The following is a 24,945-nucleotide window of genomic DNA, read 5'->3' as shown; positions in this document are numbered from 1 at the left end:
ATATTTGGAGTTTGTGTGTCTCTCTCTCCCCGTGGTCGCGTGGATTTTTCTCCGGGTCCTCCGGTTTTTCCCTCCACATTTAGAAACACGCGTTGAGAGTATTTGACTACTGCTATAAAGTTCTACACGATAAGCCACTTTGTTGAGCTAACATTTATGGCCAGGTTGCTTCTGAAAAAGAGCTACTGTATCTAGCTCAGTGGGCCTTACCTGGTAAAATAAAGTTTAGTTTTTGAAATAGATGTTTGAGTATAGTCCTGTGCACAATTCTTTAAAATAAAAAAATAACTAACCTTTACATCTAGAAAGCCAATAAACCACATTGGCAAATGTGCAGCGTGCGAGATAACGACTTTGCTCTCAGCAAAGCCACGGCTGGTTACACAATTTCCAGACGGTGTAAATCGAGGTTTCAGTTTCCAGGCAGTCTCTGATTGTGTTTTTTATTTGCGCAACAGAGCCGCTGTGTTCCAATGTAGCAATGGTCAGCGTCAAGAGCTGCCAGGTGAAATCCGATGATTCAGAGCAACTCCTGTTCATTAACAAACCGAGATCTACAGTAGTTGGGAAATTGGGGGGGGGGGGGGGGGCTATGGTGTAGACATGCTAGTAATCGGGGGGGGGGTGCTGTTTGATCCATACTTCACCATGCCGGTTGGTGCAGGCTGGTGCAAGTAGCACGTCTCTACGCTCGCTGAGCGTCCAATCCACTAAAATTCACTCATCAGGCCCTTGAGTGTGCCCATTGTGAAGCACTTCACAATGGGCACCACCAATTAGCACGGTTGGCGATGTACGGTGCGAAAGAAGTTCAACGTACGGTCCATACTAACGAGGCAGTGCTCCGTTTAATTTGGATTGGAGATCAAAGCTTTCGCACGAATGGAGAAGGTATTTGGCCAAAATCAGGGTTTGCAGACGACAAGGTTCACGATGACGACCAGCGTGAATGGCAAGAAATGACTGAGGGCGAACCAAAGCAGGACAGAGCAATATTGGACATTTTAACTCAACGGCAAAAAGCGGAATACCAATGCATCTGTAGAAAGGAAACCTCTATTGTGGAGGAAGTTTCACATTCTTGTATATTTACAGAAATGCTGACTGCCAAAAACAAGGGAGCAAAAACTGACACATGGGAGAGTTGCATCCTCGGAATTATGCTGAGAGACTAAGAGAAGCACAGGACGATGAGTGGCATTATACTGAATGTTTATAAAAGTAGGCTTGGCCTGGACACATCGCAAGAACTGATAACAGCTAATGACAAGACGAGTGATGGGATCACAGCCAAAGGAAAAAAAAACGTGCTAGAGGACGAACCAATTGTGGAGATGGAGTCACATTTTCAGTTCACGGACAGGAGTGAGGTGGATTGTGGCATTGCCGGGCCACAACGGATGGTGACGGTACTGAGAGGTATTCGTCCAACAGTGGATAGGCAATAGCCACTGAAGAATATACTGATCACAAAAATACAATGTTTTTTTGTTACGAACATTGTGATAAAGTATCATGTTCACAACAACTTACTCTAAAGCTACCAATGATGATGATGTCCATTTGTTATTTCCCAAAGCTCAGAGTCAGAGTGACATCCTTTAGATGATCTGGGATCAAGGTTAATTAACACAAATCGGAGGGACATCCAAAGCCAATCTTAGGATTCTTAGAATGCAACATCTGTGGCCTAAATTCAGACAGCCAGACGAAGGATTACTCTTCGAATCATTCTAATAATTAACTGATCTAAACCATTCAGATGTAACAAAAATGTCTGAAGAGAATGCGTTGAGTTAAGCCACTTCAAAGGCTCACAGAAAATCGCGTTACATCTCCACAAATCGTATTTTTGACGATCGAAAACACACACACACGCATCGACTGTGATCACGACACAGCGCACCGATCACTACACGTAGCCCACTACACCAATGCAGTACAACACAAAGCGCACAGGTAAAAATACTCTGGAGGAGATCATGGTACACGCACAGGCAGAACAGCTAGAGTGCAGGGCACACAGACACACGTTAACAACACAGACACACGTTAACACACAGACACACGTTAACAATACAGACATACGTTAACACACAGACACACGTTAACACACAGACACACGTTAACAACACAGACACACGTTAACAACACAGACACACGTTAACAACACAGACACACGTTAACACACAGACACACGTTAACACACATACACACGTTAACACACAGACACACGTTAACAACACAGACACACGTTAACACACAGACACGTTAACAACACAGACATACGTTAACACACAGACACACGTTAACAACACAGACACACGTTAACACACAGACACACGTTAACAACACAGACATACGTTAACACACAGACACACGTTAACACACATACACACGTTAACACACAGACACACGTTAACACACAGACACACGTTAACACACAGACACACGTTAACACACAGACACACGTTAACAACACAGACATACGTTAACACACAGACACACGTTAACACACCGTCAACATAGAGCACACAGACACGTTAACACACCGTCAACATAGAGCACAAAAGCACTCGGTTCTCTCTCTCTCAATAACTTTGCCCGAATTCAACCCAACGTTCATTAACTCCAAAATCCCCACACAGTTTGTACAATGTTGCGTTCTGTATTAAACGTCACGTAGTAGTCTACTAGCCCAAAGCAGAATACTCATTGGTAGACTATAATCGCTGGTAGACTAATGAGTCATAGTTAAATGAAAAACTAAACTATTTTTTTTTATTTTACCAGGTAAAGCGCACTGAGCAATAGAGCTCTTTTTCAGAGGTAACCTGGCTATCACAGATAAAAGCTCAACGAAGTTGCTTACCACGTGGAAATTTACAGCCGCCAAATACTCCAAACACGCGACGTTGATTCTAAATGTGGAGGAGAAAACCGGAGGACCCAGTGAAAAATCCACGCGACCACGGGTAAAGCGAACACGCGAACTCCAAACATACAGCAGGTGTCGGGGTCAGGATCGAACCCACGACCTCCTGTCTAGCGAGCGGAGTAGTTAACACCTCGCTGCCGCCGTGTAAACGTAAACGCAAGCAATCCGATATGAATTTCTTGCTTGGCAAAGGCCAATGCTGTCGGCAGCGGTTCCCGGCGCACTTCGGCAATAGCACAAACACTTCGGTAATAGCACAAACACTTCGACAATAGCACAAACACTTCGGCAATAGCACAAACACTTCGGTGATACCACAAACACTTCGGCAATACCACAAACACTTCAGCAGTACCACAAACACTTCGGCAATACCACAAACACTTCGACAATAGCACAAACACTTCGGCAATACCACAAACACTTCGGCAATACCACAAACACTTTGGCAATACCACAGACACTTCGGCAATACCACAAACACTTCAGCAATACCACAAACACTTCAGCAGTACCACAAACACTTCGGCAATACCACAAACACTTCGGCAACACCACAAATACCTCGGCAATAGCACAAACACTTTGGCAACACCACAAACACTTTGGCAATACCACAAACACTTCGGCAGTACCACAAACACTTTGGTAATACCACAAACACTTCGGCAGTAGCACAAAGAATTCGGCAATACCACAAACACTTCGCTTGCGACTCCGCCGCTGACTGTCCATTGCTCTGTCCCGAGCGGTCGACCGCGTCACGAAAACGGGGGGCAGGCGTGGGGGGGGGGGCAGGCGTGGGGGCGGGGGCAGGCGTGGGGGGGGGCAGGCGTGGTGGGGGAGTCCACCGGGTCTCGAGAGCGGTGCTCCCCGTCTCGGGAAGAAAGGACAGCGAGAAGAAACGCAGGGGCGGCGCGGGCTGTGAAATGTTTCGTCGAGAGACGCATTAAGTAGTTCCCGGAAAAGGAAAAACTCACGCAAAGCGCAATCACGAGGGGGGGGGGGTGGAGGAGTCCTTTTTCGGTACCGATAAGCAGCACAACTTCCCAAAATCGGCAGCCGCAAGCAGCCGCGGCAGCCGCACGCATGAACGTATAAATCCCTCACGGGACGCGAATGCAAAAAAAACTATACGAAAAATAGTCTTTGTCTGAATTTGCAGTCGTGGTTATGACTGCTTGCAATGAGGCACTTTAACTTGGCTTAGCGATGATACTTGCATGCATTTTTACCTGGATTGTTAGGGACAGTGCTGAAATGTGGATAACTCACTCTTTGGTTCTTTCGGTAAAGTCACGTAGAAATAAAATAAATAAAATAATAAAGTACGACGTTTCGATTGCAACACAGGCAACCGTCATCAGGCAGAACTCAATTTGAGAGAGAGACAAAACACAGACACGGAGACACACAGACAGACACACGAGCAGAGAGAGACAGCACACAAAGACAAAGATCCCCTGTATAGCCTACAAACTGTAGGGGCAAGTGCTGTTAGCGAGGACCTATGAAGGCCGAAATGGTACACGAGGGGGTGGGTGGCCAGCACCACGCCCGACTGCCTTTGTCTCCCCAGTGGCGATGTTCACACACCGCACCAGGTACTCATTTGAGGCTGAGTCGACCTAGGGGAGGCCCAGGACCGGTTCAGGTAATCGTCACTGGTGTTGGCCGTGAGCGGGAATCGAACCCGGGTTGCCAGGTTCGTAGCGCAGCGATGCTAACCGCTACACAGATAGACACACACAGACACATAAGCAGAGAGAGACACACAGAGACACACAGACAGACACACAAGCAGAGAGAGACCACACAGAGAGACACACACAGTCACACAAACAGAGAGACACACAGAGACACACAGACAGACACACACACAGAGAGACACACAGAGACAGAGAGAGACACACAACATAGACACACAGAGAGACACAGAGAGAGATAACACAGAGACACACAGAGAGAGACACACAAAGACCCAATGCCTCTGTGTCATGGCCTTAAATCAAATCAAGTTTGTGGATAACTCCTTCATCTTTACAATTCATGAGTTGAAGCAAGAGTGCAATCTGAATAAAAATGGAAACAAAAGAGACGCACAACAATGTTTCTCGTGACACAGTCGATCGCGATCCATCCCTCGTTACACGGCAACCCAATATACGGAATATCGCTCAAATGTAAAACAAAAAAATCGATAGATGTGCGCTAAATTCGAATTCACTTAGTGGAACACGCAGGCGTTCGCAACCAACACTATCCATAATAGAGGTCGTTTGGGTTATGTTGCATAAATATAAATGTGTCGTTCACCCGCACTATTCAAGACCAAAACAGGAGGATTTCTCCACAAGTCTGGCTGTCGCCTGATGAGGCTGGCTGTAATGACCGGTAAAATGTCGTACTACAATTATAAATGTTGTGGGTTTTTCTCTCCCAACACACCAGGGTGCTACACGAGTAACGAATTGGCACGTTTTGTTTAAGTGACAAACCTTACTAATTTGGCTGTGTTGGGTGGTGGCGTGTTTAACAACACATTTATATTAAAGCGATCGAACCCAAAAAAAAGCCTTCCGTTCTCGAATTGACTTAATTTTCATCCTCTAAATTGTGCATTTTATGCTGCTCTGGATAGTTTGCGCGGCGCGCCTTTCACACTGTACTGGTTTTACGTTACTTATTTTGAGTAAAGTACTGTCATTCAAATGTTTTCATTAAATTTATGATTTCCCAATAAATATTTTCTCAAAAAAGGTTTGCTGCGTTAAGGCGTCTTGGGGACGAAATACTTTCTGCAGGAACGCATCTCCAATGAGATGACGGGACTCAATGGTAGCATAGGGTCGGGCTTACGGCATTCAGCTTCACGGACAACTTTTCAGGAACGTTTATCGAGGGATGACTGCATTTGAGATGACATGAAAGCGTGGGAACGAATCGTAGCACGTGGGCAGCTTTGAGTAAGCGACCATAAGCGATGCGCCACGCCGATGACTCTTGCACCGTACACAAACAAGCGTGTTAAAACACAGTTCATCAGCAGGTCACGTGTCCTGGGGTTACGAGTGGGTACGCCCACCTTCTCCAAGGCGTCCGGCCAGCATGGAAAGAGTAGGCCAAATACCATCTGAAGAGGCCCTTCTAGAGCTGGGTAGCTCTCCCGACGTGTTTGTGGGTTGTACCGCGTGTTGTTGCTCGGCGCCGAGTACATCGTTTCGCTCTGCGTGCTCAAAAGAACGGAAGCTTCTTCAGGAACTAAAGAAGCTTTCGGCACGTGGAGCGTGAATGCGACTGTACACGGACTTGAATGAACAACAACAACAATGCACTGCAGCAGTGTCCACCAGACGCATGGACGCGAATGCCCGACACTGTTGCGAGATGTTAACTACCTCGCCTGGTATACAGGAGGTCACGGGTTCAATCTCAACCCTCGCGCCTGTTTATTTGGAGTTTGCATGTCTCTCACTCTCTCCCTCCCCGTGGTCGCGTGGATTTTTCTCGGGGTCCTCCAGTTTTTCCCTCTACATATAAAATCAACATGCATTTTCGAGTATTTGGCTGCTAAAAATGTCCACGCAATAAGCCACTTCATTGAGCTATCGTTTATGGCTGGGTTGCTGCTGAAAAAGAGCTTTGTAGCTTAGTGGACCTTATCTGGTACAATAAAAATAGTTCAATAATTTAGTCCAGTCTCATCCTGCGCACTTTCGCTTCCCACCTTAATTCCACGAGACTGAAGCCTTGAAGGCATCATGGCAAGTCTCAAACGACACTGAGAAAGGTGTACAAAAGCACTCAGCCTTTGTGCATTATGCAACAACCAAGAGCAGTCCCTAAAAGAACTGCATTGTGGTCCAGTTTGTCTGAGGTCACCATGAATATAAATGAGCAAATGTGAGTGGCTGACAGGCAGCAGTGAGACAAAGTTATGGTTTTCCAACCTGCACTATTTTTCTACTTTGATGAATATTTCTCGCCATTCACATCTCTGAATGTTGTTGGCACGAGGCTTCGCGATATGAGGCGTATGCATCGGAAAGTTCACCGACTATCAACTGACAGTGGAGCAAAAGCAGCAAGAGTCTGACCACAACACTACGCCGCAATTTGGGTTCATAAAGCGTCTGAAATTTGGCTGCACCACCTCGACACGCTGGGCCGCATTGCGGAACAACGTCTCGCGAGAGTGGCATGTGTGTACGGCGATTTCTCGAATGCATTTTCTACTTTGCTTTGGAATTTATTTCGTGAAAAGGCTGCGAGTGAGAGATGAAGGCAACACGACAAATCAGGGGACTGCAGATAACAGCAAGGTCGGGAGCCGACGGACACACTTCACCGAGAGAGAGAAAGAGACGCTGTGTTGCTGAGCATGGACTTGGCCACGTGGAGGGAGTCAGCAGTGGTGGAAGTCGAGGGTGGGGCAGAAATTCCAGACATTGGGAGCAGCAGCAGCAACAGCAGCAGCGGATAAGAGGAGACATCCCACTCAGTCAGGGGTCGGAAAACCTGCGGCCCTAAAGCCGCGTGCGGCTCTTTGGCTGCCCCCTTGTGGGCAGCTGTTTTAAAAATAAATAAATAAACATCTGAATTTACTTTATTCTCTTCTTTATACCCTCGTTTGCAATTTATTCAATCGCCTATTTTGTTCACGTCAGAATCTGTTTGTCATCTGCTGCACACTTGCTATGTTTGTGTAGCTTTGTGTGCGATACGGCTCTCGAAATATTTTGGTCAAAGAATAAATATAAATCGCTCTTCTTCTTTGAAAGGTTGCTGACGCCTGCACGAATTGAAGGCGAATGATGATTTTGTACGCAGATATTTGCATGCACGTACGTTGAACTTCTTTCACAATGTACGTAGCCAACCGTGCTAACCGGAGGTGCAGGGGAAGGACAACAAACTAAACACAAAAAGCAGTTCTAAAGAAATTCGTTTTCAATTTAAATTTACAAATGTACAACTCCAGTGCCTTTCTAATATCGGAAGGAAGAGTGTTCAAGACGGCCACAGAAGCAGATCTGAAAGGCACGCAATGCAGTGACCGTCTTTGTTCGATGGTTAGCCAAAAGCTGCTGCGAGGATGACCAGAGTTCACGTGATGGTTGATGTTCCTTTACGAGATCGGCGAGGTATCGTGGTTCATTAATGGCAAGCACTTCGTGTGTAATGAGTGCAGCCTCATAATTGATTCGTTCGGCAAACCGGAATCCAATGCAGCTTGGCAAGCACTGGACGGACATGGTCGTTCTAGATTAGAAGTTTTCGTGACTGCAGGAATCCATACGCTTTGGTTCTTTCGGTAAAGTCACGTAGGTGAATTTTTTTTAATAAATAAAAAATAAATTTAACCACGACGTTTCGATTGCAACACAAGCAATCGAAACGTCGTGATTTAATTTACTTTTATGTATTTTGTATTTTTATATTTTTACCTACATGGCTTTAACCGAAAGAACCAAAGAGTATGGACATGGTTGGAGTTTGCAGTACCCGTCACTACACGTGCCAAGTACAAGCTGCGGCTTGGTAATGTGTTTGTCCACATCTCGTCGGGTATCGACTTAGAATAATCGAGCTTTGTCGATACTACGCTACATGCCACCATGTTAGCTACGTCACCACTCAATAGTGGTCGAATGTGTCGTAGAGCCACTGCTTATGGAGATGCACGTGACATGTTGTTTTTCAACTGCTTAAGATTCTGAACTGGGCTCCAATATTTCCTGCACACACTCATAAATTGTGCTCTAATTGGCTGCATCAATATTGGGAAGCCACAAACACAACGGCTGTTTTTTTTACATGTCAATGCTGAGGCACTCAAGCAGAGCTCTCTGCAGTCAATGAGTCATACGTGACAAGATCATCAGATTCAGCCAACAGAGAAGTATGCATTCACTCATTCTGGGCTGTGCATGCCCATCTGTACACAAGCCGGATTATTTTACGGCGCTCTGCATGCAGAGATGTGGACAGGGCCGAGTTTTCCCCACATGTGGCTGCCGCTTTTATGCAGGACTTCCACGGCTCAGGTGCAGACCCTCACGCACCTGGCCAGAAGTTTAGCGTCTGCTGGGAATTTTCACTTACACTGCACCACGCTGTGTGTAAATAAAACAAACCTTGATTTAAAGCTTTCGTGACTGCAGGGATTCATATTCTTGGTTCTTTCGGTAAAGTCACCACGTAGAAGGGAAACAATAAAATAATAAAAATATTATTAAAACATTATTAAAATAATAAAAAAATATTATTTTATTGTTTCCCTTCTACGTGACTTTACCGAAAGAACCAAGAATATAAAACAAACCTGTTATTGATGACAGATTGGGTGGCAGGGTGGCACAGTGATATGCACCTCGCAGCAAGAGAGGCTTCTTCCATTCCCGACTCGGGCGCCCTATCTGCGTGGAGTTTGCATGTTCTCCCTCTGGTTATGCATGAGTTTCCTCTGGGTTTCCCTGTTGCCTCTCATAGCTAAAAAAATAATAATTAACGATACACTCGAACTGGTATTGGCCAACAATCACCATCCAATTACTCAATTGGGATCAAACACAGCATCATCGCCCGCGACTACGAAAGCTTGGCAAGACCCTCCTGAAAAGGGGCCATTGCTCAAAACGTCACCTGCTATATTTGTTTCCTTTTAGGGCAGTACTACTGAAGAATGTTCTGAGTTTTCGTTATTATGCGTGCGTGTGCGCTGCTGCGAACACATAATCGCTCATTTGTGTTGTTGTTGTTGTTGAACGCATTCTGGATTTGGCCGGAATGCCCCTTCAATAAATTACAAAATGTGGTACTTTTATAGCCTTCCTGAAAAATAAAAACAGAAAACTGTCAATCAATAAGCAGACGTGGGAAAAAGGTGCCTGGATGAAGCGCTGACGTTTACAAAAAATAACATTGCATTTACGGTGAAACGGTGCCCACTTGAAGCTATCGTGACTGGTAAAACTCAGCTGCCCCAGATTATGAGAAGGGTGAGAATTACTGCCAGAGCCATCTCTGTGGGATGACAATAAGCTGAGAGGCACGCCAGGCTTTTTTTTATTTCACTTCACAAGCCAGACCAGACGACTACCGGAAGGAGATCATAAGGCGGCATCGGGCGGAATGGGTTTAAGTCGGCACAGACTTCCCCCCTTTGAGAGGAGCAGAAGGGGGTGGGGGCTACAGTTGTGTACACAGCTCTCAAGTTTCCAATACAACCCCAAGGATCGATGCATTCCAGATGCCATTAAGCAGATAAACGTGCGCGTGAGCGTTTTACGCAAAGCCCGGCTGGGAAAAGGTCGACGGCGGGCTGTGGATTGAGTCAGAGGAGTTGTTGCATTTGCCAGCACTTGATGGTGATATTTTTAACAGATCACCAGAATAAAATCCAATTCATCCCAGCAAACGATATTAAATTCACATGATATAAAACAAAAACAGCAACAAATTGCTAAGGGTCTAACAACTTCTGATTCTTTTTATAATAGGTAGATCCACAATTTGGATGGAGGGAAATTATACAAACTCTCGCTTAAGAGACTGCCAGATATTACCAACCCTCTGACAAAATGTAACAATAACCTACTGTACATTATGGATGTTCGAGCCATTGCATTCCGCACAATTTAAAAACGATGTATTGATTCTCATCCAACCCCCTTTTCCAACAATAAAGATGGCCCATTAGCGACTTACCCATTCTTATCTTGCGGCCTCACTCGCGTGCAAGGTCACGGCCCCACACCAATGTCCCCCCCCCCCCCTTGACAGGCAAATCCCACGCTGGGTTCCACGAGCCGGGAACATGCCAAGGTGGGCACGGTGCGACTTCGGTGCTTGGGTCTCAACAGATCAAGGAGTTGCGCAGATCGATAGCCTCAGCCACTCCCCCACCTCCCCCCCCCCTCCAGCCCCCTCCCTTCCATTCCCCACTCTGCACTTAAAAAAAACATTTTTAAAGTGTGCGTGCGTGTGTGTTTTTTTTTAAACACACACACGCGTACACTTGGGTCGTGTTAAGCTATCCAATGCGAAGAGTGAACGTCTAGAAATGTTGCCGGTGCGATGGAAGCAACTCTGGGCTGCGTCCGGTGGCACAAAATCAACATCTCGTACAGGAGGAGCCTACTGTTGAAGCTCCCGGTTTCAAACTTCCATGCCTCCACTGGTCGACCATCAAACGAATCGGGACCGGGCCATTTAGCCGCCTGATGCACGAATAGCGCATCAATGATTCGGCGGCCCGCGAGTGCGACCACGGATCCCAAAGCGTCGACCGCACCATAAACAATCCGCCGCTGCTGCCTTCACCCCTTTAAAGGTGGAACGGACGAGATCCACGCTGCGTCTAAACAGGCAACTGAGTGGATAGCAAATCTAAAGTTACATCTTTAATCTGCTGCTATCAATCCATACGAAGGAAGATTTGCCAATTGTTTTCAACAACCACAGCCCTCGCAGTGGCCGTGCGCACGTGGCATCAATGAGATGTTAACTACCTCGCCTGGTGTACAGGAGATCCTGACCCTGGGGCCTGCTGTATATTTGGAGTTTGCGTCTTCCTCTCTGTCTCCAGGTCCTCCGTTTTTTTATCCCTCCACATTTAGAATCAACGTCACGCGTTTAAGAGTATTTGGCTGCTATACATTTCCACGCGATAAGCTGCTTCGTTGGACTAACATTTGTGGCCAGGCCGCTTCTGATAGAGAGCTACATGACGCAGTGGGCCTTCCCTGCAAAGTGGAAAATAGTTTAGGGATGGCTGACCCCTCTCCCCATCGTGCCCTCGTCTTCCCCAACTCCTGTCACGCATCATCCCTTTACACTTTTTAATCCTACACCGTTTAAGCTGAATATTGTTTTCCCCCTCAAATAAAAAAAAATAACTGAACGGAGAATTCACGAATTAAAATCAGCGACGCCAGACGTGACACCACCAGAGGCATCTTACCTCATAACAAAGGAATCCACTGTAATATTGTGCATGCACTGTATTCGTGACAGGTACAATTTGTGACTTAACAAGTTTAGCAGGTGACATTGTTGAGTAACCCCCTCCTGCGTTAGAATCCGTCTCTGCTCCCTCTTGTGATTTAAATGTTTCACGATACTTTTTGTTTGTTAATAAACAATACAATAAAAAAGATTAGTGTGTGACGAAAAACATGAGTCACATGCTTTGAATAAAAATAAATAATAACCGCATTTAAGGTCATCACTCTCATAAGCACGGTTACCTTCGTGACAATACCGTAATTACCACAGCATAGGGCTGTTAAAACGGTAACCGGTAATCCAGTAACCGTTTTCAGAACCGCTTACCCATTCCGAATGCCAGTAATCGGTAAACGATTCGAGTGGAATCTTAGTATTCTACTGAAGTGATCATGCGCATTGACACGCACGAAGTACAAACTGCATGGAGGCAAGCCAAAGGGTAAATAATATACGGAGTAGAGAAACGTGTAAATGTGCAGCCCTGCAATTGCTTGCTCATGCCCCCTGCTGCTGGAAGGATCTCCACTCGAGGGAGTTCTATTTGGATGTAACGCGATCGAGCGAACGGGACTACGTCGCGCCAGTAGGAAGAAGCGATCGTAGGGCTGCCTCTGCGTAGCATCATCATCAGCATCATCATCGCACAAGGCGGGATGCTGCTGGATGCTTCTAGATGCTACCCACGTGCCTCAGTCTTTGTTCGGCCTGCGTACGCATCTCACGCGTTACCGCGGACTGTGCTTTACCCCTGTATTAGACATTATATATTATAACTGCGATTGTTCCATAACGCGGGTGTTCTTCAGGAACGCAACTACCGCGTTATCGGAGAACAGACTGTATTTGGTCTATTCTTCCCACTAGGCAAGCTGCAAGGGGTGATGTTACCCACACCATGCTCGTCATCACGCGACCTGCTGCTCCACTCACTCAAGCGTGCTCGATTACCAGAATCAGAATCTTTGTTTGGCCTGGAGGAGGAATCCGATGAGCTACGAAGCTCTTTGTCGCACATGTCCAGGGGGAATTGCAGGGCTGCACCTTTACCGTAACGAAGGCAATCCAATTTGTAGGTACAGCGTCTAAGTAACTTACCGTCTCGCTTTCAAAAATTTGCATCGCTTACAATGTCGTTTGCTGCTGTTTGCCAGATGCCGCTGCTGCTGCTGCTGCCTGATGACTCTGATGATTTGCCGAGTCGAAGGGAGGGGATTCTCAGGGAACTTTGGGAACCGAAATGACGTGGCGAGGATAACATCAAAGGAGACGAGCTGCCTCTGCGGCTCCGCCAACTCGTCCCAAAAACGGGAAATGGCACTGAACCAGGATTGCTTGCCCAGTGTGCTAGTCATCATTACACGGCTGCAGCTCCCTTGGCGCGAGTGTCAGTGGTTCGAGTACGCGGGGCACCGATCCAGCCTCGTCAAGAAACATAAACCATCATCACGCGGACTCTGCTCATCCTCGCAGCGGCGGATTTTTGAGTCGCCATCGAACAGAGGCGGTCGTCTGGAACGCTCTGCGGCCGTCTGGAACGCTCTTCCTTCCGGCATTAGGAAGCCGTTGGAGCTGTGCACTTTTACTGGTAGGAACGAAGTTGTAAACTGAGTGTACCAGCCTGCAATAGATTAATGTGTCCGTCCGTCCGTCCCCTTTCAATACTTTAACGAAGTGAAATCTCGTGCTGTTGGGGTGTAAAAATAAAATTGCGCAAAATTCCAATGTTCCTACCAGCCCACCCTGCAGGGACCTGTTAAATTATCACCTAGATTGACAAAATTCGTTGCTTTAAAACTGCTTTTTGTGTTCAATTTGTTGTCCTTCCCCCGCGCCTCCGATTAGCGCGGTTGGCTACGTACGGTGCGAGAGAAGTTCAGTGTACATACATGATTACCTAAAGAAAACTCATTTTGTGCAGCGGACGCACCCACCCAGCTCACGCAGAGTTGGGAGGGCACGCAGCACTTTTGGCCATGGGAGAAAAAAAACCCCACTGAGGAGCCACTTAAACCAATCCTAAGATTTACGAAAACCCGTTTAGCGCACACCCTATTTCCGTTTGCTTTACTTTTGTGAGGTAAACATAAGGCACATTCCCCTCAATAATGCACGTGGCACAATGCATTTGCGACATTAAGATGTCATCTAGATATGGGGGGGGGGGAGGAGGGGTTTGGTCTTATCCCAAGAATCCATTCGGAATGTCACAGCGCAGAGCGCTCTGCGTCAGTCAACAGCTGCGGAAGTGAATTTGCACGGGACTTCTGAAAGTTCCTTCAAGTGGCTTGCTTGTCCTTTACACAGGAGAGGGCGCAAGGCATCAAGTCTGCATTAACCACGCGCAGTACTTGTGGCAAAACACGGCACAACAAGCACGCTTCCAATACTATATGGGCATTGTCTTTGAAACTGATTGGCCTACACCAGAGACATCCTTCTCTAGGGCCTTGTCTCACCATCAGTGTCAGACCAGAGAACGCCTAAAGTAGAACAGTACAGAGACAATGCAACAGCACAGAGACAATGCAACAGCACAGAGACAATGCAACAGTACAGAGACAATGCAACTACAAAGACAATGCAACAGTACAGAGACAATGCAACAGTACAGAGACAATGCAACAGTACAAAGACAATGCAACAGTACAAAGACAATGCAACAGTACAAGGACAATGCAACAGTACAGAGACAATGCAACAGTCCAAAGACAATGCAACTACAAAGACAATGCAACAGTACAAAGACAATGCAACTACAAAGACAATGCAACAGTACACAGACAATGCAACAGTACAGAGGCAATGCAACAGTACAAAGACAATGCAACAGTACAAAGACAATGCAACAGTACAGAGACAATGCAACAGTACAGAGACAATGCAACAGCACAGAGACAATGCAACAGCACAGAGACAATGCAACAGTACAGAGACAATGCAACAGTACAGAGACAATGCAACAGTACAAAGACAATGCAACAGTACAACGACAATGCAACAGTACAAAGACAATGCAACAGTACAAAGACAATGCAACAGTACAGAGACAATGCAACAGTACAGAGACAATGCAACAGCACAAAGACAATGCAACAGCACAGAGACAATGCAACAGTACAGAGACAATGCAACAGTACAAAGACAATGCAACAGCACAAAGACAATGCAAAAGTACAGAGACAATGCAACAGCACAAAGACAATGCAACAGTACAAAGACAATGCAACTACAAAGACAATGCAACAGTACAGAGACAATGCAACAGTACAAAGACAATGCAACAGTACAGAGACAATGCAACAGTACAAAGACAATGCAACAGTACAAAGACAATGCAACAGTACAAAGACAATGCAACAGTACAGAGACAATGCAACAGTACAGAGACAATGCAACAGCACAAAGACAATGCAACAGCACAGAGACAATGCAACAGTACAGAGACAATGCAACAGTACAAAGACAATGCAACAGCACAAAGACAATGCAACAGTACAGAGACAATGCAACAGCACAAAGACAATGCAACAGTACAAAGACAATGCAACTACAAATACAATGCAACAGTACAGAGACAATGCAACAGTACAAAGACAATGCAACAGTACAGAGACAATGCAACAGTACAAAGACAATGCAACAGTACAGAGACAATGCAACAGCACAAAGACAATGCAACAGTACAAAGACAATGCAACAGTGCAGAGACAATGCAACAGTACAGAGACAATGCAACAGTACAAAGACAATGCAAGAGCACAAAGACAAAGCAACAGTACAAAGACAATGCAACAGAACAGAGACAATGCAACAGTACAAAGACAATGCAACAGTACAGAGACAATGCAACAGTACAAAGACAATGCAACTACAAAGACAATGCAACAGTACAAAGACAATGCAACAGTACAAAGACAATGCAACTACAAAGACAATGCAACAGTACACAGACAATGCAACAGTACACAGACAATGCAACAGTACAGAGACAATGCAATAGTACAAAGACAATGCAACAGTACAAAGACAATGCAACAGTACAGAGACAATGCAACAGTACAGAGACAATGCAACAGTACAGAGACAATGCAACAGTACAAAGACAATGCAACAGTACGGAGACAATGCAACAGTACAGAGACAATGCAACAGTACAGAGACAATGCAACAGTACAAAGACAATGCAACAGCACAAAGACAAAGCAACAGTACAAAGACAATGCAACAGTACAGAGACAATGCAACAGTACAAAGACAATGCAACAGTACAAAGACAATGCAACAGTACAAAGACAATGCAACTACAAAGACAATGCAACAGTACAAAGACAATGCAACAGTACAAAGACAATGCAACAGTACAGAGACAATGCAACAGCACAGAGACAATGCAACAACACAAAGACAATGCAACAGTACAGAGACAATGCAACAGTACAGAGACAATGCAACAGCACAAAAACAATGCAACAGCACAGAGACAATGCAACAGTACAGAGACAATGCAACAGTACAAAGACAATGCAACAGTACAAAGACAATGCAACAGTACAGAGACAATGCAACAGTACAAAGACAATGCAACAGTACAAAGACAATGCAACAGTACAAAGACAATGCAACAGTACAGAGACAATGCAACAGCACAAAGACAATGCAACAGTACAGAGACAATGCAACAGCACGAAGACAATGCAGCAGTACAGAGACAACGCAACAGTACAAAGACAATGCAACAGTACAAAGACAATGCAACAGCACAAAGACAATGCAACAGTACAGAGACAATGCAACAGTACAGAGACAATGCAACAGCACAGAGACAATGCAACAGTACAGAGACAATGCAACAGCACAAAGACAATGCAACAGTACAAAGACAATGCAACAGTACAAAGACAATGCAACAGCACAAAGACAATGCAACAGCACAAAGACAATGCAATAGTACAGAGACAATGCAACAGTACAGAGACAATGCAACAGTACAAAGACAATGCAACAGTACAAAGACAATGCAACTACAAAGACAATGCAACAGTACAGAGACAATGCACATCACTAGCTCGGGTTGAGCAGCTATAAAGAAGGCCAATCAGTTTCAAAGACAATGCATGACATTATCAGGGCTTATTTGTTTGCACATTTTTCCACACGTGTGTGTGGTTAATGCAGACTTAAAGCAATAGGTAAAACCTCTTATTATTTTTACATCATTTTAACATTTGCAAAAAGGTCCAATAGATAGAGGGCTCATTTTTACAAGAATTCCGCTATGAATGAGAACACTGAATGTAGCGTGGCAGTTAAAAGCAAGTGTCGTTTTTAATTCCCAATGCTGCAATTTAGACCAATTAAGAGTAAAAGCCACAGTGACTGTGATGGGAGTGTTTTTATGTGGTCATCGGTGACTGGACTGAGACCATCAACTCGGTGCAGCTGGAGAACCTGTGGCTCTAGGGTTTGGTGGTACATGTTATTTATGTAGTTTATTGTTAAAAATTCGGTCACAGTTCCTATGATCACAGTTACATTGCATTTATGGCTTTATTTTGGTGATTTCTAAAAGGTTTTTGGTTTGGCCATGTTTTTGTTTATTGTAGTACGGAGTTAGACTTATCAATTTATTCTTTTATTCTCATTCTACGTGACTTTACCGAAAGAACCAAAGAAGAAGACTGATGGCCTTAATCTAAGTTTTCTTGTTGTTGTTGTTTGACTTGCATCATCCCACTGGGATTTTTGCACACAGCGTTGGTGTACGGTGCTATTTCAGGAATATTTTTATGTTTTTTTCTGGATTTTCTGTTTGCACAGTCACATAGTCACTTTAAGATGTTTCCTTGTTCATGTTTTTTGTTTTTTTGTTTGTTGCGGTTGCACCCGATTCAAGAGCCGAATGGCTCACAGGGCTATACCAAATAAATGAAACTCTGAAACTAAACTATGAATGTGGATTCGAACCCATGGTCTCGGCAGTGCGAGTATGTTTTTAAAACGTGTGATTTTTCTCGTTCATGTCGCCCTGTATTGCATCGTAAAAAGTGAAAGTTTTAGAAATTAATGTTTTTTTGGATTCGGACAACATCTTAAACCCCCCCCCGAATACAAAGTTAAAAACACTGAAGTAAAAATTGAAGGTTTGACTTCATATGCCTATAAGTGATTTTCTACCCCAAGGGCACGGATGAGGCGAAGTATATCCATCAGGTAACCACTTTTTTTCCCTCTTTCATGACTCTTAATGTAGCCCAGTTGAGGTCACGTGCCACAATCAAAATTGTGATCTCCGCTGCTTCAAAAGGCAGAGGACGTTTCTTTTTAGTTTTACCTCTCGGGACGTGGTTTCAATTGACCCGCTCGCAAACAGCTGCGTTCTATAAGTACTCGGAAACGACCGTGAAATATATAGATATAACTGCTCATATAACTGCTCAACCCAATCTATCGATGCTCTGATATGCGCATCGTCTTTGTGCTGTTCGCCTTGAGGCGTTCTCTGCTCTGGCGCTGGTGGTGAGACACGGCGATAAAGAAGGCCGTCTCTAGTGTAGGCCAATCAGTTTCAAAGGCAATGCCCATAGACAATTATCATAGCACGTCCGTTTGCATGTTTTTGCCACAAGTACTGCGTGTGGTTAATGCAGGACTTGATGCCTTGCAAAATGTTTCTATTTGGTGTTTGAACATCTTAACACCTCCAGTTTTATTGCCAGAAATGGTAAAATAAAAAAAATATTCTTATTTTTCATACTTTGATTCTGGCACAAGAATAGAGTAACTCCTTTGCCAAAGGCTTCCCAATCCCTTTCACTATGCCAGGAGGTAGGGGACAGTCACTGGAAGAGGTTTACTCACTGGCTTCAACTTCCCTCGTATTGAATCTCATTCAATCGCACCATACCGATAGCCACCCAAGTCTCAATGATGCCCAGCACCAAAGAGAACTCGCTCAAGCCAGGCAGAATGACGAGGCACCACTGCCGACAAAATCATTGACCGGGCAAAAGCAAAACAGCCTTACAATATATTGAAAATGAAGGAAAGTATAAACCACTTTAATCAAATAACATGGCTTTCCCCCCACAGAATTACACTTTCACAGCCACCCATTTAAACCATCAACAATGCACGCTCCCCCACGTAATTGTTCACGAAACTGTCCACTTTGTTTTCAACCGTTTCTGTACGAGGGCTTCTCCCATGGGCGGAGTTCGCAGGGTGGGGGGGGGGGACACACGGGGGGGGGGGGGCACCTTTATACATTGATTTTCAGTTGTTTATAACGAAGCTTAAGAATCATTACTGAGATGCACCGGCGATTCCTAATGTGGGGGACAAAGTGAAGCTCTGCCTCCCGGCGCCCCTCCCCGGATAGAGAAGTCAAACTCTCGCCTATGCTTTATCCCCTTTCTGTCAGACGGATGAAGTGAACGGACACGCTTGGTGCACGTCAGTTTAACACGTAGGCTGTCGTCGTGTGTGGGGGGGAGGATTCTCACAGTACGAACATATCGCCGTGCTTAACAAAACTCTTGTTCTATGCCTGTTTGATAGCACGCGTGCGAGAGAGAGAGACACACACAAAAATCCATGCCCTACCCGACACGCAGATGGCGTGGTGACACGAGGAAGACCGCCTCACCCCACTGACAGCACTCCACTCCACAGTTTACGATACACGACACAACAGCTGGAGCCCTATACGCGAACACAAGGCTCTAGGCATACAACACCGCACGTCACACCGTAGCAATCTAGACGCGTTAGAGAGACCGCCGCCGCTGCTGCAGCTGAACGCAACGTGTTTTACAACAGCAACAACAACAACAAAGAAAATGCAAAAATAACAAATACAGCAAACAAAAATGTTACATAAATAATTGTTGTTAAATCCTCTTACAGATGTAAAACAACGAAACGACTACTGAACACTCAAGTGTAATTAAAAAACTGCCCACCCATCTCAAAATCGCGGGGAGTAGGAGGAGGAATGTGTGTGAAGACAACTACTTTATTAGTATCAAAGCCAGTTCTCAGGAGCAGACTTTACAAAACATTCCGTAGATTTCCCAGGAAATAGAGACCCTTAATTCGATAACAGCCCAGTCCCACCACTAATTGGGGAGATTTTCCCATGACCCACGGCATTTTTTTCACCCACTGTATTTTGTCAGGGTAATTAAAACTGACGTGATGATAGTGTGATGCATCTGCCCGTACGAGTTACAGTGTAAGTCATGGAATCTAGGCTGCCTATCCTCCTACACACCAAACATTTACAAATGCCAACATAGCATTCTGAAATCTATCCATGATTATCAAATACTCTACACTATTCATACTGCAGGGTGGATTTATACGGAGGGGTTTAACGCCCTTTAAATCACTGGTTGTGGTGGTGAATATCAATGTATGGATGCAATGCTAAGGCTACACAACACGCTCGCATGATGCTACTAGGGAGCATGATGTTCAGTTCTGGTCATCACGGTACAGGGCGTCGCGGTGGAGAGATGTTAACTACGTCGCCTGGTATACAGGAGGTCGTGGCTTGTATATTTAGAGTTTGCGTGTCTCTCTCCTCGTGGCCGCGTGGATGTTTCTCCAGGGTTTAGAGTATATGGCTGCCCTAAATTCCCACGTGATTAGCCACTTCGTTGAGGTGTCATTTGTGGCCAGGTCACTTCTGAAAAACAGCTTTCTGTACTGTATAGCTCAGTTAGCGCTACCTGTTAAACTAAAACATAGTAGGAAGATATTCCTGGCCTGGAGGCAGTCCAGCAGACATAGAGTTATTGCTGGACTCAAAGACAGCTCACAACGCAGATAGCCTCAACATACGGAATCTTCCACAGAGCTCTGAAATCCGCGATCACTTAATCCAGGTCCATCGAAATCCATGCGCGACAGTGGTGACCACGTCGACCGGGACCGACTGCTGCAAACCCAACTCGGAGAAGAAAAACCTGAGGCTGCTGTGGGAGAGTTCGGGGCAAACGAGGAATGGAGAAAGCAAGCGGTTGGTGAGTGTGGAGCCGACCGGCTTGCCCACACGACAACACGCGTGGCGGAAGCTGCTGCTCGAGAAAATGCTCGGTGAGATTCTGGAACCGACGCGCTTAGGTGCCGTCCATAAATGACGTCACGCGTTTTTTGGACGATTTTTGACCTCCCCCGCGCTCCCCTCCTCCTCTCGTCACACATCGTCACAAATGTCTGACCCCCCCCCCCCTCTCCCCCAGGTGCGTGACGTCATTTATGGACGGCCCCTTACCCACAACGGAAAGATGCCAGACGGGGGGGGGGCCCCCTCTGGTGCGTCACCTTTCCTACGTTCCGAGAGCGTAAAATGTGCCCCATTGCAGGAGTCTTTGCGCAAGATTACAGCGACAGGAAACGAGTCTCTGAGAAACAATGGCACTTCGCGCTACGACCCAAGCCCCCCCCCCCGCATTGCAGCAGGAAGAATACCTGCCGTGGAACTGGCAGCAAAATCCACTCCATCGGAGCGCTCGAGCTTATGGGTGCATGCGTGAGTGAGTGAACGATGGATGGGAGTAGTCAGTCATTAGCACGGCTAAGCACAGATAAGAGGACCTGACCGTGGCGATGTCTCCCCCACATGGACGTCAGATGAGGGAAGTGTCACACGTTTGTGAATAAACAGGAGGAAGAAGCGTAAACCAGCCATGTGCTCCCCAACTGCTAGGATGTGTGATTGTTGTTGAGTGTGTGTGTTCAGTTGTATCTCTGTGTAGGCGCGTTTGTGTGTTTGCGTGACACATTTTTGGTACGCCTCGCTGTGTATTTGTGTCTTGCACGTCTTGCATATTGTAGGACTGTATTTTGTGCCTGCGATGTTCTCGTTATGTGTTAATGTCTGTGTGTATGTAGTGTCTGTGTGTGTAGTGTCTGTGTGTGTAGTGTTTGTGTGTGTAGTGTCTGTGTGTCTGTGTGTGTAGTGTTTGTGTGTGTAGTGTCTGTGTGTCTGTCTGTGTGTAGTGTCTGTGTGTGTAGTGTCTGTGTGTCTGTCTGTGTATAGTGTCTGTGTGTGTAGTGTCTGTGTGTGTAGTGTTTGTGTGTGTAGTGTCTGTGTGTCTGTGTGTGTAGTGTCTGTGTGTGTAGTGTCTGTGTGTGTAGTGTTTGTGTGTGTAGTGTCTGTGTGTGCAGTGTCTGTGTGTGCAGTGTCTGTGTGTGTAGTATCTGTGTGTGTAGTGTATGTGTGTCTGTGTGTAGTGTTTGTGTGTGTAGTGTCTGTGTGTGTGTGTAGTGTCAGTAGGCCTCGGCTCTGGGTTGTTCTTCGTGCTTTTGGAGTCCCTGACCCTCTGCTCGCGATCATTAAGGACCTTCATGATGGTGAGCGGGCCCGGGTAAAACTACGTGGCCGGGAGTCAGAGCCATTCCCTGTACACCTTGGGGTGCGACAGGGATGTCCTCTGGCTCCCACATTATTTAACATCTATTTTGACCACGTAGTTCGTGAAGCCTTCAATAGCTGTACCGGGGGAATCTCCATTTGGTACAGATATAATGGGAGGCTGATCGATGGCCGGGTGCGGTCAAGGGATGGCTCCCTATTGCTCAACCACGTTATGTATGCCAATGATTTGGTAATAGCTGCTCATTCAGAGGAGGAGTTGGAGACGCTGCTGCTGAGACTGGAGCGTGCCACTATCAGCCCCACCAAAACTAAGCACCAGCCTGGGTATTTTGTACCATCGGACACTCCACCCCCACAACTCCCAAGCAGTGATGGGGCAGTTGTGGAGAGAGTGGAGAGTTTCCCATACCTGGGCAGTGTGCTTATGACCGGCTCCAGTTTAACAGCAGAGGTCTCACTTCGAATCAGTCGAGCGGCAATATCTTTTCATCGGTTGCGTAACGCTGTGTGGAAGCTACCTGGTCTGTCGCTCCGCACTAAGCTGCAGGTCTTCTCGGCCACGGTCATTCCATGCCTTCTCTACGCTTGCGAAACGTGGACCCCCCTAATGGAACATCTTCGCCGGTTAAAAACATTTAGGCTGGCCTGCCTACGATCCATCCTGGGTTTAACCAGACTGGATTGTGTGAGGAGCTCACAAATCCTTGAAAGATCTGGGCAAGGTCCCATCGGTGAGTTCCTCCGGCAGGCAAGGCTGCGTTGGCTGGGTCATGTAGCCCGCATGCCCTGCCACCGCATGCCGAAACAGCTTTTGTTCGGCCGGATCGAGGGGGCTAAACGGGCGCGGTACGGGCTAGAGAAGAGATGGAGTGATGTGGTACAGGAGGACGTGGAGCTGAGTGGACTTGCCGATGACTGGTACCAGTGGTGTCAAGATCGGCCTCTGTGGAGGAGGCTCGTGAAGGATGCTACTGGGCAGTTTGAGGCAGTCGCCCTCCAACAACAACGGAGGGCGGAGGAGCGACGCTCACAACAACGTGCGGAGCGCCGGGTGGCTAAAACACAGCAGGTTGGCACAGTAGGGGGCACAGGTGGTTCATCAGCCAGTCATCTCAGTCATCTTAGTGACTGAGATGACTGGCTGATCTGTGTCTGGTCTGTGTGTCTGTCTGTGTGTAGTGTCTGTGTGTGCAGTGTGTGTGTGTGCAGTGTCTGTGTGTCTGTCTGTGTGTAGTGTCTGTCTGTGTGTAGTGTCTGTGTGTGCAGTGTCTGTGTGTGTAGTGTCTGTGTGTCTGTCTGTGTGTAGTGTCTGTGTGTCTGTGTGTGTCATCCATTGCGGGAAGCGTGAGTGCAGCGGTTAGCGCATTGCACTACGAACCCGAGTTAAATTCCCACTCACGGCCAACACTAATGACTATTATTCTAACCGGTTCTGGGCCTCTCCTAGGTCGACTCAGCCTCGAATTAGTACTTTGCTCGGTGTGCTGACCCCCCTCCCCCCCCCCCCCCCCCCGTGTACCGTGCCATCCTTCACGGGTGCTGCTCGCTAACAGCACTTGCCCCAAACAGTCTGTGAATGCGACCCGGGGCACCTTTGTCTTTGTGCGAGTGCGTGTTGCGGCGATGTTCTTACCTCCATCGGACGCCGCCGCCGACTGCAAGAGAACAGAGAGAGACATCGCATTATGGTCGCTGCCTGTGAGAGGCGGCAGGCGAAGAATGTTACGGCACAGTCAAAGACTCTTGACTCGTCCCACGCCGGCACTGACACGCACAGACTCACACACGCCTGGGTCCCACACACACACACACAAAAGACAAAGATCCCCCGTATAGCCTTGACAGGCTGTTGGGGCAAGTGCTGTTAGCGAGCACCTATGGAGGCCGGCACGGCACACGAGGTTGTGGGTGGCCAGCACCACTGCCGGCCGCCTTTGTCTCCCCAGTGGCGACGTTTACTACACACCGCACCAGATACCCATATGAGGCTGAGTCGACCTAGGGGAGGCCCAGGACCGGTTCGGATCATCGTCACCGGTGTGAGCGGGAATCGAACCCGGGAGGCCAGGTTCGTAGCGCAGCGTAGCGCTAACCACTACACCACCGCTCCCCAAAAGCAGCGCCAACACCATGACCAAAAGCAGCCAATGACGGTAACGTCACCACGGCGCCTGTGCCAGGCTAGGTGCACTTTGAGGCTGCCACGTGAAGTGTCGAAGGCTCGCTGCTGACAGGTCTCGGGACAGACCCAGCAGGTGCCCGTGGGTTGGCTGACTAAGATGACCGGCAGATGCACCACCACCACCACCAGCTGTACCCCCCACTGTGCTACTGCTACCACACACAGACTCACACACAGACTCGTACACATAGAGACTCCCACACAGACTCACACACACAGACTCCTACACACAGATCCACACACACACAGACCCACACACAGACCCACACGCAGACCCACACGCACAGAGACTCCCACACACAGACACTTCCACACACACACAGACTCCCACACACACAGAGACTCTCACACACACAGAGACTCCCATACACACAGAGACTCCCACACACACACAGAGACTCCCACACACACAAAGACTCCGACACACAC

General features: G+C 46.9%; 1 protein-coding gene across 17 annotated transcripts in view; it reads right to left on the bottom strand.

Moving 5' to 3' along the window:
• The window catches only part of LOC116941200 (regulator of G-protein signaling 14-like), a 173,273-nt gene that overhangs the window by 35,859 nt on the left and 112,469 nt on the right, over window positions 1-24,945 (bottom strand). For 13 of the 17 annotated variants that reach the window (XM_076066391.1, XM_076066393.1, XM_076066390.1 and 10 more), the window contains one exon: window positions 23,968-23,989. The exons of 2 other annotated variants lie outside the window; for them this stretch is intronic. In XM_076066391.1, coding sequence (XP_075922506.1) covers window positions 23,968-23,989 — 22 coding nt within the window. Of the gene's footprint in view, window positions 1-3,633; window positions 3,728-3,789; window positions 3,864-23,967; window positions 23,990-24,945 lie in introns of those variants that run through there. 2 more of the 17 variants (XM_076066396.1, XM_032951973.2) reach the window with 2 other exon arrangements.

The sequence above is a fragment of the Petromyzon marinus genome, chromosome 11, assembly GCF_048934315.1.
Source record: "Petromyzon marinus isolate PM22_M1 ecotype Great Lakes invasive population chromosome 11, UKy_Petmar_22M1.pri1.0, whole genome shotgun sequence".
NCBI lineage: Eukaryota > Metazoa > Chordata > Hyperoartia > Petromyzontiformes > Petromyzontidae > Petromyzon > Petromyzon marinus.
Note: the sequence above shows the minus strand (reverse complement) of the source record. Positions and strands in the feature narration are given on the sequence as shown.